This window comes from Esox lucius, chromosome 19, assembly GCF_011004845.1.
Source record: "Esox lucius isolate fEsoLuc1 chromosome 19, fEsoLuc1.pri, whole genome shotgun sequence".
NCBI lineage: Eukaryota > Metazoa > Chordata > Actinopteri > Esociformes > Esocidae > Esox > Esox lucius.
The window spans coordinates 6,696,080-6,709,216 of record NC_047587.1 but is presented as its reverse complement, the minus strand read 5'-3'; the positions used below and the strand labels follow the sequence as shown (position 1 = coordinate 6,709,216).

The 13,137-nt window shown below is 41.0% G+C and overlaps 1 protein-coding gene across 4 annotated transcripts; it reads right to left on the bottom strand.

Annotated features, from left to right (window-relative positions):
• Positions 1–22: 22 nt before the first annotated feature.
• On the bottom strand, positions 23–12,955 carry LOC105018107 (BTB/POZ domain-containing protein kctd15). 4 transcript variants are annotated; one of them, XM_010883252.3, is made up of 6 exons: positions 12,135–12,575; positions 11,830–11,996; positions 10,604–10,779; positions 7,527–7,671; positions 1,556–1,858; positions 23–979 (listed from the first exon to the last, which is right to left on the bottom strand). In XM_010883252.3, the coding sequence occupies exons 2-6, from the start codon at positions 11,839–11,841 to the stop codon at positions 821–823; spliced, it is 795 nt and encodes a 264-aa protein (XP_010881554.1). In that variant the 5' UTR covers positions 11,842–11,996; positions 12,135–12,575; the 3' UTR covers positions 23–820. The 4 variants fall into 4 exon arrangements, with proteins under 4 accessions (XP_010881554.1, XP_010881553.1, XP_010881555.1 ...); XM_010883251.3 differs by having other exon boundaries at positions 11,830–11,970; XM_010883253.4 differs by lacking the exons at positions 11,830–11,996; positions 12,135–12,575 and adding an exon at positions 12,585–12,955.
• Positions 12,956–13,137: the final 182 nt, after the last annotated feature.

The following is a 13,137-nucleotide window of genomic DNA, read 5'->3' as shown; positions in this document are numbered from 1 at the left end:
AGGGCAGCAGAGACCATGGTATCCTTTTATTAATACAACTATACAAATGCATTTTTTTTTACTCACATTAAGCAAACAATGTAAATATGAATTATTGTAATTGCGGTTATAAAAATCTTTAAATAATGTGCAGTTTAGCACCATATTCTCACATACAAAACCTGTTTTCATGATCATGGAAATATTTATCATGACAGCGATCAATATCCTTTTAAGAGACCCCAGGTCCATTTTTCATTGCATTTACACAGGTAAACCAATTCTGATCTTTTACCATTAATAATTGATCATTTTTACTACTTTCGGGCAAAAGGTCAGAATTGTAAATGCAGCCAAGTCCGTGAAGCAAAGGTAATCTGTCACACCAGTGATCCATCTTTAGATTTAAATATAAGTTCCTACTGAAACCTAAGTTGGACCTGAGCTATTTGTTCCTTGTCAATAGCTCAGAGGTGAGTGACCGTTTGCCTTGGACCCAGAGGCAAGACCTCTGCTGGAAGTGGCGGTGGAAAGAATTCCCCACAAGCAGAGAAAAGGAGGCCATCTTTAGACTAGATCCAGAAGAGCTGAGTAGTGATCCCCGTTGTGTCCTGCCTACAGGACGACTCAAGAGTCTCAACAGAATCCCGACCTCATATTATCACCGTCCACTCAACGTCACCATTGGTACATTATATTCCCAAGCATAAAGAGGCCTCTTTGTTAGCGTTTTGTGTAGGTCGGAGCTGAAGACGAGCACTGGGTGTCGAACTGTGTTGAAGGTCTTCTCCCAGGGGTCTCTCGGTGGTTGGTCCTGACCTGGTCCTGACCTGGTCCTGACCTAGTCCAGAGGCTCCTGTTTGATGTGGATGGTGGTGCCGATTGACTGACCCCGGCGAAGCTCGCGACACAGAACGTACTCGCTGAACTGGGAGGAGTCAACGCCCCCACCACACGACGCCGTCACACTGAAGCCCTTCTGGAATAATCTCTCCAGGACCTGCAGAGGGTAGGATGATGGACGGGCAGACGGACAGGGGATTAAGACATTTGATTATGTACACAGGCAATACCTTATGTTTCCCCTATATTCTGGGTCACCACCGCTACAGTTCTGCCAGCCATCCCAAACAACTGGCTTTATATTTCAGCGTGGAAATGCTTACAGATAGTTCAGACGCTTTTTCTTTACCAATAGCTGGGTACCCCTTAAATGTCTCTGCATGCAAGTTCAAATAGTTTCTGACTAGCATCAGCTAGCACTAGCTCGGGGGGGAAAAGATACTTCTGAAAATATATCCTTGGAGAAACAGTAATAAACTCTTATCATCCATAACCAGGTTGACTTGGAGTCACTTGAAAACAGAGATGTCCTACACTGTTAGGCAATCACTACGACTGAAACCGGTTGAGCCAACAAGGAGGACGGACGGTGAAAGGTCGCCGTTCGTTTGTCACTGAGACAACTGAGCCTCCAGTGTTACCGGGTCACGTGACCCGTTCGCTCAGCCTGTCGTGGTGTTTCACCCGGTTCCACGTCAGAACCGCAGACCAACGACCAAATCGCTGTCCGTACCTGAACCGAGTTAAGCCTGCAGTAGCCGTTGAGCGGAAACCGGATGACATGTGTGGGGTCCTGGTTCCAGCCGGCGTTCACGGAGTTACACATGACGTCACCGGTCTCTGGAAAGATCTCCTCGATGAGCACCTTCTCCCCGCTGAGGGCAATCCTCTCCCCCAGGTCGGGAGTCACTCGGACCACCAGGCACTCACAGGGCGGACTCTTCTGGGCCTCCCGCTCTGTCTGCCAACGCTCCAGCTCCCGGACCATGGGTGTCAGCTGGTAGAAGCGAGCCTCCTCGTACAGCTGGGAGAAGTCCTGTCATTGCAAACACACGTAAGAGAACGAATACGTATTCATACACACACACACACACACACACCCATGCACACATAAACGCAAGCATATATGTGAGAACATTTAGGAAAGAACATGTACATACGTACAGAGAAACTGATGCACACTGACATTGTCAGCTTGGTTGTCTGCCAGGTGTGTTTTTGTCAGCCAACTGAGTTGTCATGGTCAGCCCAGATAAACGTGTTTGACTTGACAACAACTAAGGACTTAACTAACAGACTGCCTGGAACCGAAGAGAATTTAACTAATATAGATAGTGGGTTTGAATTTCAGAATGCTTCCGAGGTTACTACTGTAATGTATTATCAGGGCATTCAATGTATTCAATAACATTTTACTTGATGGGAAAGTACAGCGCTAAAATATATTCTGCACCCTATCGTTTGCATATTTAGAGAGAACATTTTGTCAGATATTAAACCACAACCTGATATTAAATAAAGGGAACCGGAATTAACAAAATAACGTGTATTGTTATTCATTAACGGGAAAGGTATTACCTCCAATGCTAAAGTTATTGTCCCCATTCAATTGATAACTGCTTTGACATCTGTTAAGAATGTTGGACGACTTTTTTAACTCTGTGACATCCAATGTGATATACATTTTTAACTCTGTGACATCCAATGTGATATACATTTTTAACTCTGTGACATCCACTGTGATATACATTTTTAACTCTGTGACATCCACTGTTCATATAAAAATGTTTAACTCTGTGACATCCACTGTTCATATAAAAATGTTTAACTCTGTGACATCCACTGTTCATATAAAAAAAATTTACTCTGTGACATCCACTGTGATATACATCTTTTAACTTTGTGACATCCACTGTGATATATATCTTTTAATTCTGTGACATCCACTGTGATATCATTTTTTTTACCTCTGTGACATCCACTGTTCATATAAAAAAAAAACTCGGTGACATCCACTGATATACATCTTTTAACTCTGTGACATCCACAGTGATATCATTTTTTTACCTCTGTGACATCCACTGTTCATATAAAAAAAAAACTCGGTGACATCCACTGATATACATCTTTTAACTCTGTGATATACATCTTTTAACTCTGTGACATCCACTGTGATATAAATCTTTTAACTTTGTGACATCCACTGTGATATACATCTTTTAACTTTGTGACATCCACTGTAATATACATCTTTTAACTTTGTGACATCCACTGTGATATACATCTTTTAACTTTGTGACATCCACTGACGTACATATTCTTGTATATTTGAGGTTTGCCTTACTACATGACTCATCTGCGCGCCAGCTTAATTTAACGGACTGACAACCTGAAAATTTCCGATAGAATTCTATGATTACCGCGCAGAACTTGTGATCCCTTTAATGATAGCAAGTTGCCACCACAATGCTTGGCTGTTGATACTGTATGTGGTCAATAATTTGCCCTGTTTCGTTTTTGCCCGACATAATGGCCCCCCGCACGGTTTTAAAGTGAACACAATTTCTTAAAATGCACCTGGAATAACCGGTCAAGATCCCTCAAGACTCCTGGACCAATGTTATATGGACAGATGAGTGAAGAATAACGCTCTTGCAAACAAATGCTAATAGAAGCTATAGGAAGCATTCTGATGATGTCATGCCAGCTAAAGGTGGCACATCCAGTAATGAAGTGGGTAATTGCTTTTCCACAAGAGGGCATTGGGTGTTACATACAGTAACTTGATTAAATAAATGAAATAAGTACTGTATAAACGTGTTGCCTCTGCTAAGTCGTATTCCCTTTATTAGATATTATCTGCAAAGAAAATACTGCAAAGAGATGAGAAATTTGAGGAAATCCGAAAGGGTGCAGATAGGTTTTCTTGCCATAATACATAAGGATGTCATAACACAATCTCAAGTCATACATCATGCATATATGCATGACATAGCTACTTTCTTCTGCTGAATGCATGTGTTGGAATTCTAACACCTCGGCATAGACAAAAGACACATGTGTACATTGCATTCAACCCTTTATTTCCCCCTTGCATGCATCACACTATGACACTATTGCAGCACAAATGCACACACACACACACACACACAGACAGACAGGATCACACACACACACACACACACACACACAGACAGACACAGACAGACAGGATCACACACACATTCAGATGGATAAAGACAGCCACACATTATACGCTCTAGGGTGTGCCCTGAATATTGGAACAACATCGGTCCGCAACAGCCCACATTATACTTCCAGAGGAGACAAGGACACTGTAATCCTCCACGCCGATCAAGCACGATGGGTAGCAAGAGATTCTCTGGTGATATGGATAAGTCTGGTAACTGAGGGAACTCCCGTTTGCATGTCATTAAATGCAGGGAAGTTGAAACAGTGAAATTAAAAATAAACTAGTAAAATAACTTGTTTTTATTGACAAAAACAAAACAGAAAACACATTGTATTTAGTTATTTACTGAATTAATTCCAAACTGCATTAGATCCACCGAGCGGTATATCCACTTGAAGGTGATTTCCAACTGAGCAGACAAACGCAGTGTTTATCATACATGCGGGGTTCCTGAACGCGAGAAAACAAGCTCACACAAACAAACACACACATAACAGACACTTCTGTTCATAATTACTGCGTGTGAAAGAGAGGCTGCTTCTTGTTCTCTCTGGCTTGGCTCCATACTGCTTCTGACACAGAGCATACAGAGCAGCTAAGCCTGCAGGCTCTTCTCTGTATCAAAGCCTGCCTCCTTAACTCCCCTCCCTTCACAGGCTTGAAGCAAGGGATAGATGTGTTTTATAAAAGAGGGTTCTATCTGCAGGCACTTTAGTCATCCTGGGCAAAGCACAGAATGAAAAAGCAACACTAACTGTAGAGAAGGAGATGAGAGGGATGCCTAATGCACACATATGCATGCGCGCACACACACACACACACGCACGCACACACACACACACGCACCCTCCTCACACATTAATTTACCAAAACACACAGTGCCTCTGCTTCCAGCCATGCAGAATCGACCTCTGTAGGAGCCCAAGGCATAATGGAGAACTGATTAAAGTGTCAGAATACTGCATAGTTTACACACAGTGAGCACTGAGAGTGCTACACTCTGTGCTAGAACGAAGATAACGATGGGTTTCAGGGCACTGCAGGATAGTTTTGGGGCCGTGGTTGCGGATCTTCAACTTTTTCAGGATCTTTAGTTCGCCGGACCAAGAGATCCAGAGCTTCTTGAAGCTTATACTCATTTGTTGACTCAGGACTCTGAGTTTGTGTTGATTCTCTAAGCACAGAATATGCTGTTCTTGTGGAGAACATGCTACTCTGGTGAATGGTGCTTGTTTCATAGCCAAAAGTTAGATAAAAGGTTATTTAACTTCCCTGACCTGACTGAGTCAAGAGATGTTGTTTTGTCAGTCTTTCAAAAGTACCTTTTCTAGTTTAAAGGTCATTCTGCAAGTTTATAGGTCATTTTTACTAACTGAGGATGGTTCCATGTGACCATGGCTTTCTATCATAATGTGCGTTACTGTTAGTTGACTGTGAACAGCTAGTGGCACCTTCCCAACACCAACTTACTCAAATCCTTGTCTTTTAAATATGAAGATGATGGATCACATTTCCATATTATCCATTCACTTCAAGGTTTTCCACCTTGTTAGGGAAATATCCATTGAAATATTCATTGAAGATTTTGTTATAAATGAACTAACAACTCATGAATGAACAATAGAGATTTCTTTTCCGCTCACGCTACAATTATTGGTACACCTAAGTCTTATTCCATGGGTTATATGTCATTTTTTTTGGTTTGGTAATATAACAGATTTTTTTTGTATAGTGTAAATGTGTGCTAGGCATATGTTTACATTTAATGAAACATGCACAGAACGTGGTCCATACATGCACCGAATCTTCAGGAAGCTGTGGTTTGTTTGGAACGACATTTTACATTTCCAGAGAATTCTGGGTCTGCAGCCATTCTGTTACAGCCATTCTGTTACAGCCATTCTGTTACAGCCATTCTGTTACAGCCATTCTGTTACAGCCATTCTGTTACAGCCATTCTGTGGGGAGAACTAGTATTTGATACACTGCCGATTTTGCAGGTTTTCCCACTTACAAAGCACGTATAAGTCTTGTCACTTTTATCATAGGTAATCTTCAACTGTGAGTGACGGAATCTAAAACTGATATCCAGAAAATCACATTATATAATTTGTAAGTAATTAATTTTTTCGTTTTATTGCATGACACAAGTATTTGATACATCAGAAAAGCAGAACTTAATATTTGGTACAGAAACCTTTGTTTGCAATGACAGAGATCATACGTTTCCTGTGGTTCTTGACCAGGTTTGCACACCCTGCAGCAGGGGTTTTGGCCCACTCCTCCATACAGGCGGTGTTCTTGGGTTTGTACTCATCCTTCTTCTTCCTCCAAACACGGCGGGTGGAGTTTGGAACAAAAAAATATATTTTTGTCTCATCAGATGGTCAGATGGATCATCCAGATGGTCATTGGCAAACTTCAGACGGGCCTGGACATGCGCTGGCTTGAGCAGGGGGACCTTGCGTGCGCTGCAGGATTTTAATCCATGACGGCGTAGCGTGTTCATAATGGTTTTCTTTGAGACTGTGGTCCCAGCTCTCTTCTGGTCATTGACCAGGTCCTGCCATGTAGTTCTGGGCTGATCCCTCACCTTCCTCATGATCATTGATGCCCCACCAGGTGAGATCTTGCATGGAGCCCCAGACCGAGGGAGATTGACCGTCATCTTCAACTTCTTCCATTTTCTAATAATTGCGCCAACAGTTGTTGCCTTCTCACCAAGCTGCTTGCCTATTGTCTTGTAGCCCATCCCAGCCTTGTGCAGGTCTACAATTTTATCCCTGATGTCCTTACACAGCTTTCTGGTCTTGGCCATTGTGGAGAGTTTGGAGTCTGTTTGATTGAGTGTGTGGACAGGTGTCTTTTATACAGGTAACGAGTTCAAACAGGAGCAGTTAATACAGGTAATGAGTGGAGAAAAGGAGGACTTCTTAAAGAAAAACAAACAGGTCTGTGAGAGCCGGAATTCTTACTGGCTGGTAGGTGATCAAATACTTATGTCATGCAATAAAATGCAAATTAATTATTTAAAAATCATACAATGTGATTTTCTGGATTCTCTCACAGTTGAAGTGTACCTATGATAAAAATGACAGACTTCTACATTGCTTTGTAAGTAGGAAAACCTGCAGAATCGGCAGTGTATCAAATACTTGTTCTCCCCATTGTATGTCAATGATGTTTTGGTTTGCGTTTCGCATTACGGTTATGCATCACCGTCCTGACTGTGAGAGACACTATGTTTGGACATCTTTGTATATGTTTAAAAAAGATTCGGAAGAAGAGGTGTAATTCTTTGTTCAGAGACTGTTCATTTGCTCATAGAAAAAACACAAGTCGTTATGCCTAAGGCAAGCTGAATTACTCTATCGCAAAAGCATATAAACTGGTTCAACCAAATCACTTTTGTTGCATATGCTTGACATAACGAATTAAGCCTATTTTAGACCTTTTGGTGAGATGTGAGTTATTTGGGAAGTGTACTATACTCCAGTAGTGTGTAGATTACCTTGAAGTCCTCTGGGAGCAGTAGTTTGCAGGTCCTGAGAAAGCTGAGGATGTATCTGAAGATATCTCCATCCCTGTCAATGAAGTAGTGCTGCTTCAGACTGTCCAGCACGATTGGTTCAGTTCCATTAAACAGACGACTGATTCTGGAGAGCAGAAAATTGCAATGCCTGAGACCTCTAAATTCATACTGAATTAAGTTGTACTCAAGGAGGTCTATGTTTAGTGAACCGTAAAACTTGTTTCTAGTGTAGTCATTAACTCAGAGTAAGCTACAGTATTCCCTGTAGGTCTATATATCAAGCAGGAAGTGGGCGACAACTGTTGTTTATTTTAAAAAGGGAAATACTGCCCTGAACTTGTGGCTAGAAGGTTCTATCTGACATTATGGCAAAAGAAAAAAAAATCACATGAAGTTGGTCATTTAAATATCAGAATAGTTTTTTTTATAATTTGAAAACCCATTTGAAACTACTAGGTGCAACATGGTTTTTAATGCAATCCAGTGCCACAATGCTTGAGTGTCAAAACTTAATAATTGCATGTAACATGATGTACTTTTAAATCCCAAAACAGGATTGTCACAAAAACTGTCTCAAAATGATTTTTTCAGAGATTATGATCCTATGTCCTTGATCATTCATATCATAGATAATTTATTCAAAATGAATAAAAAACTGTGATTTTGAGCATGTTAATGCCCCATTGGAAAGGAATTGTTTTTGTAGATTGATCTATATGAATACGAACAATATGCAAAGAGTTTACTGGCTTTGTACATCAGTTGACTTGTTCAGAGGTAAGCTTTAACAATGTTACTAGTTCTTCACAGGATATAGTGTATTTCTTATTTTAGTGAACTATCACTTTAACAAATGCGAATTCATACATATAGTCGAGGATGTGATTATTCTCTTTACTTAATTATAATTAAATGCACATTCCGTTCTACTGAAATGAAAATGTTCTGGATTAACAAATGTCTCAGGATTTTTATATTCTACACTTTCACAGTGGGATCCTAATTGGGTTATGAAAGAAGAACTAATTATTAAATTGTCCTATGACTTCTTAATCACATACTGCTACAATGTGGTTGACACAATGTTTCCTCTCTTCCCTCTCTCCTCTCTATCTCTCCCTTCTCTGTCTCCTCTCTATATATCTCTTCCCTGACTCCTCTCTATATCTCTTCTCTGTCTCCTCTCTATATCTCTCTTCTCTGTCTCCTCTCTATATTTCTCTTCCCTGTCTCCTCTCTATATCTCTCTTCCCTCTCTCCTCTCTATATCTCTCTTCTCTGTCTCCTCTCTATATCTCTCTTCCCTGTCTCCTCTCTATATCTCTCTTCCCTGTCTCCTCTCTATATCTCTCTTCTCTGTCTCCTCTCTATATCTCTCTGCTCTGTCTCCTCTCTATATCTCTCTTCTCTGTCTCCTCTCTATATCTCTCTCCCTTGACTCCTCTCTATATCTCTCTTCCCTCTCTCCTCTTTATATCTCTCTTCCACTCTCTGCTCTTTATATCTCTCTTCCTCTCTCTCTGGGAATCGATGCCAACTGATTTGCCCAGAACTCATCTTTCTTTCTGCTCCTCTCCTCTCTGCCTGAGGTGATCCTCTACCAACTCTTCCAGCAGGAATATCACCTCACAGCTCTAGACAGCTCAGCCTTCTCTTTGTCTGCTTCACTGTCTTTGTCCTTCAAAAAGCAATTCAAATCTATTTTTTATTTCTCTGTGCACTTTCTCTTTTGACTTGCCCTCTAGGCAATTATGTTAGATACCAGGTCTTTTGAATTTCACCGTGATAATTCTGTAAATTTTTCCAAATTTTGTTGCGTCCAATTACATCCAGGGTCCTGGTGCAAATCCCAGCAAGCTTTCCTAAAAGGCATAGATGACGCCATTCTGCTTTCTTTTTTTTTTCATACCCGTCCTAAGTCACCTGAGTCAAGGCGTTAGAGGGCAGAAACATTTACCTGCTGAACACGGTAAACTTGGTTGCCTTGACCTGCGCACCACGATGGATGCCCCATTGCTAGAGATTTTAGTAAGTAATTGAGTAATTGACAATGGACTGCATAGGCCCCCCCCCCCAAGTACAGATTCGCTGATGAAGACCAAGGAGTAGGGCAGTGATTGGTAGATGGGTAACAACAACATATCTCCAAATGAGTATCTTGTTAAGCATAGCCAGGATAATAAATATGCTGTGGATTGTGCATTAAACCTCTCAGACACATCAAAGATTAGGTCATCCGTCTCAACTGAGCTGCAGGACAGAAAGGAAACTGCTCCCCCATACAGAAATCAAATATATGACCATATATGGCCAGGTACATTAAAATACTTAACATATATTTTTAAATACATGATCATATGTATGCATTACATATTTCAATCAGACATACAAAAACATATATGTACATGTGTTGATCAAACCAAAATATGTTTATAACATATTTGCTCATATAAGACATATAAGTTACATACATATATTGCAGTAAGTTTGGGACAATTACAAAACCAGATATTACTGAGTAACTGCCTCAATATTTACAAGCTTGGTGGTGGCTGCATCATGGTGTGGGTATGTTTTACATTTGCAAAGACTGGGGAGTTTTTCAGATTAAAAAAATGTATGCAGATATGCACAGGCAAAATCCTTGAGGATATCATGCTTCAGAATTCTGTACACCAGGCACTGGGAGAGGAAATCACCTTTCAGAAGGACAATAACAAACAAGACTACATTGGAGTTGCTTACCAAGAATACAGTGAATGTTCTGGGCAACGTTGACTTAAATCTGTTTTAAGACCAATGACAAGACTTCAAAAGCCATGGCATATATAGATATATCATATTTATTGTAATGTAACAAAGTATGGAAAGGTCAAAGGGGGGTGAACACTTATGCACTCCACTGTACTACACCCGGCCTAACGCAGTCACTTGGCCTATCCATAAAGCTGCATTTTTTTTTCTCACAATAACTTAGTTTTTAATCAAAAGCAGGTCAAAAACGGTTCACACCAAACATGTTGGCACCAGGCGATTTGATGCCCTCATCCGCTTACCTAGACTCTGGGTATTTGGTGAGAGTGCCCAGGCTGCTGGTGTACATATGTCCTCCCACGTCGATGTGGACCGGAGCGTTGGCTTTGGTCAGTTGGGCCGGGGACGGGATGCCCTGGGCAGTCATCGGGGAAACTGGAGAGCGGCTCATAGACACCCGGGACATACTCCTTCCCTCCTACAGGAACGCGCGCGGAAGCAGACGAATTAAAGGTTGAGTTTATTTTGTCGGTACACGTTAACAACAGCGTCGTTGACGATGACATGTTTTGGTTTCCTCAACAGCGTACGCATAAGAAATTGAATAGAATATTTAAAAAAAAATGTTGAAAATAGATTAGATACAATGTTTGTGTTAGACGTGCACCACAGTAACTGCCATGTGTTTAAAGGGGAAAGTCGTGCAATGTCAAGAACTTGGGCAAAGCTAGAACTAGTAATTAAGTAATGACATGAAGCAGTAGCGAATAGGACCGTACAGTTAGTTGAGCCCCACGAGCTAGCAGCCAGTCAAACTGCTCCGGAGATACAATAAGCCGGAACGTTCCTCAATTAACATTAATACAATATTCATGGGCTGCAGACAGTAGTTGAAGTTGCCCACAATGAAGGAACAGAGGGCGTTCATGACCCCAGGGCACTGGGCAAGGGCAGCTTCTGGATTAATTGAACCAACCATCCCCCAACCAAGTCGCTACATTGTAAAGAGGTTCTTTGAACCATAAAAGGTGAACAGGAGGTGAACTTAATTCAGTGTTTTGCCCCTGGCAGTTAGATGCCCCAGGCTGCTGAGCAGAGCACACAGTCCTCACTATTTTTCTAAGGTGTTGTCTGCATAGCAAAAAAACGGTACTTAAACACATCAAATAGTTGTAAAACATATTTCAAATTTTAAAACCAAGACAAAAATGAAAATCATGGTTGCGAGATTCTACTGTAGCCTACATATAATTTGCTTTCATTTCCCCCATTTCGTCTCATGTTCGAAGATATTAATTATATTATTCCGGCAATAATTAGGCTACATCAAGATCGAAACGAATTATCCAGTATAAAAAATAAACACATTGTTAACCGAATAGCAAACGTTCTCAGAAAGCTATTGGAGTTGAAATATTCCTGTAGCGTAGCATATTACCAAACTCTTCAAATTCTGACGCGACCGTGACTGCAATAAACTGGGAATAACAATTTTAAGATAGAAACTAGCTCAGTAAATGAAACCCACCGTTTCAAACATTTAGGAGGACAGATGTGTTCCGGTCGAGGAGTCTGGCAGTCACTGAATCTTGCGTTCTCTTGGGTTTCGGTAAATTATTACAATTTAGCAGTCCAGTTGTATCCGAATACTGCAGACTTGATTTTCTTGCTGTGTGGAGTTCAAATGTGTAAAACCTGTGTGGTTTAATACCTGGAAATCTATACCAGTGCGAGGACTTTTAATAGTAGCTGTGTCTTTAAAATTATTCTGTAGTGTCAGACTGACTACAGGTTCTCACAAAAAACTACAAATGAAACAAATCTCGTGCTTACCTGGGAGGACACGGATACCGAAGACATAAAACAATCTTCTCCTTTCAGATTGTATCTCAGTTTTATATCAGTTTTGTCGTCTTTTCCTTTATATCCGTCTTTGCCCGGCTCTTTCTTTTTCTAATGTGATGAAACCGTCGAGTCTTATAAGAAGAAATCCAGTCCGTCTCTAAATAAGAGGAGGGCTGGAAGAATTCTTGCTTTAGGCGATTCAAACGCCCGAAGGGCAAGGATTAGGTTACAAAAGAGCAGCCTGTTCTCTTCTCTATATAGTCTCCCCTCGACGGGTTTTAAGACGAAAAATTTGATCTTATGTTTTTATTCTGCACGTCAATTTGATTTTACAAAAACATCACGGTTTAATCCTAACACAGAGCAGCTTGGTCTGCTGCATGAGTAACGATGTACGTTTTAATCTTGCTCCGTATCACATTAGTGTCGTACACTCACCGGATTTCAGAGTGTGAATAATTGACAACGTTCGTTGTGGAAAAAACCCATGTAACTTGATCTTGTCTCCGAAATGTCTTCAGTAGGGATAACCTGTCAATATCCGTTAAACTAAAATATGATAATAGAACTGTCGCACAGATAGGACGCGCACATAGATACTCTGTCCTCTACTATCCTCGACGTTCTCCCCAATAGCTCATATTTTAACATCAAACATCCCCCTGGCATTGAAGCCAATTTAAGTCTATCGTCATGCATTATGCCATTGCAAAAAGCGCCCTTTCAGGTGCCGCGGGCCAAATGCGCCATTTCAATTATTGCGCGCTGGTAGATGGATATGTTTGCCCCCAGCGCTTGCAGGCAGATTCGTTTTAGTCTTCAAACAGTAGCTCTGTTTGATAGACTGCTGTTATAAAATATATAGTGGCCTATTCAAAAAGTGTTGCAATCCATCAGAATTGGTCACTGGATGTGAATGATACTCATAATAGTCATCACTTGCATTCAATCAGGCAAAGCATTGCGCAAAACCATTCCCAAACCTGGAATG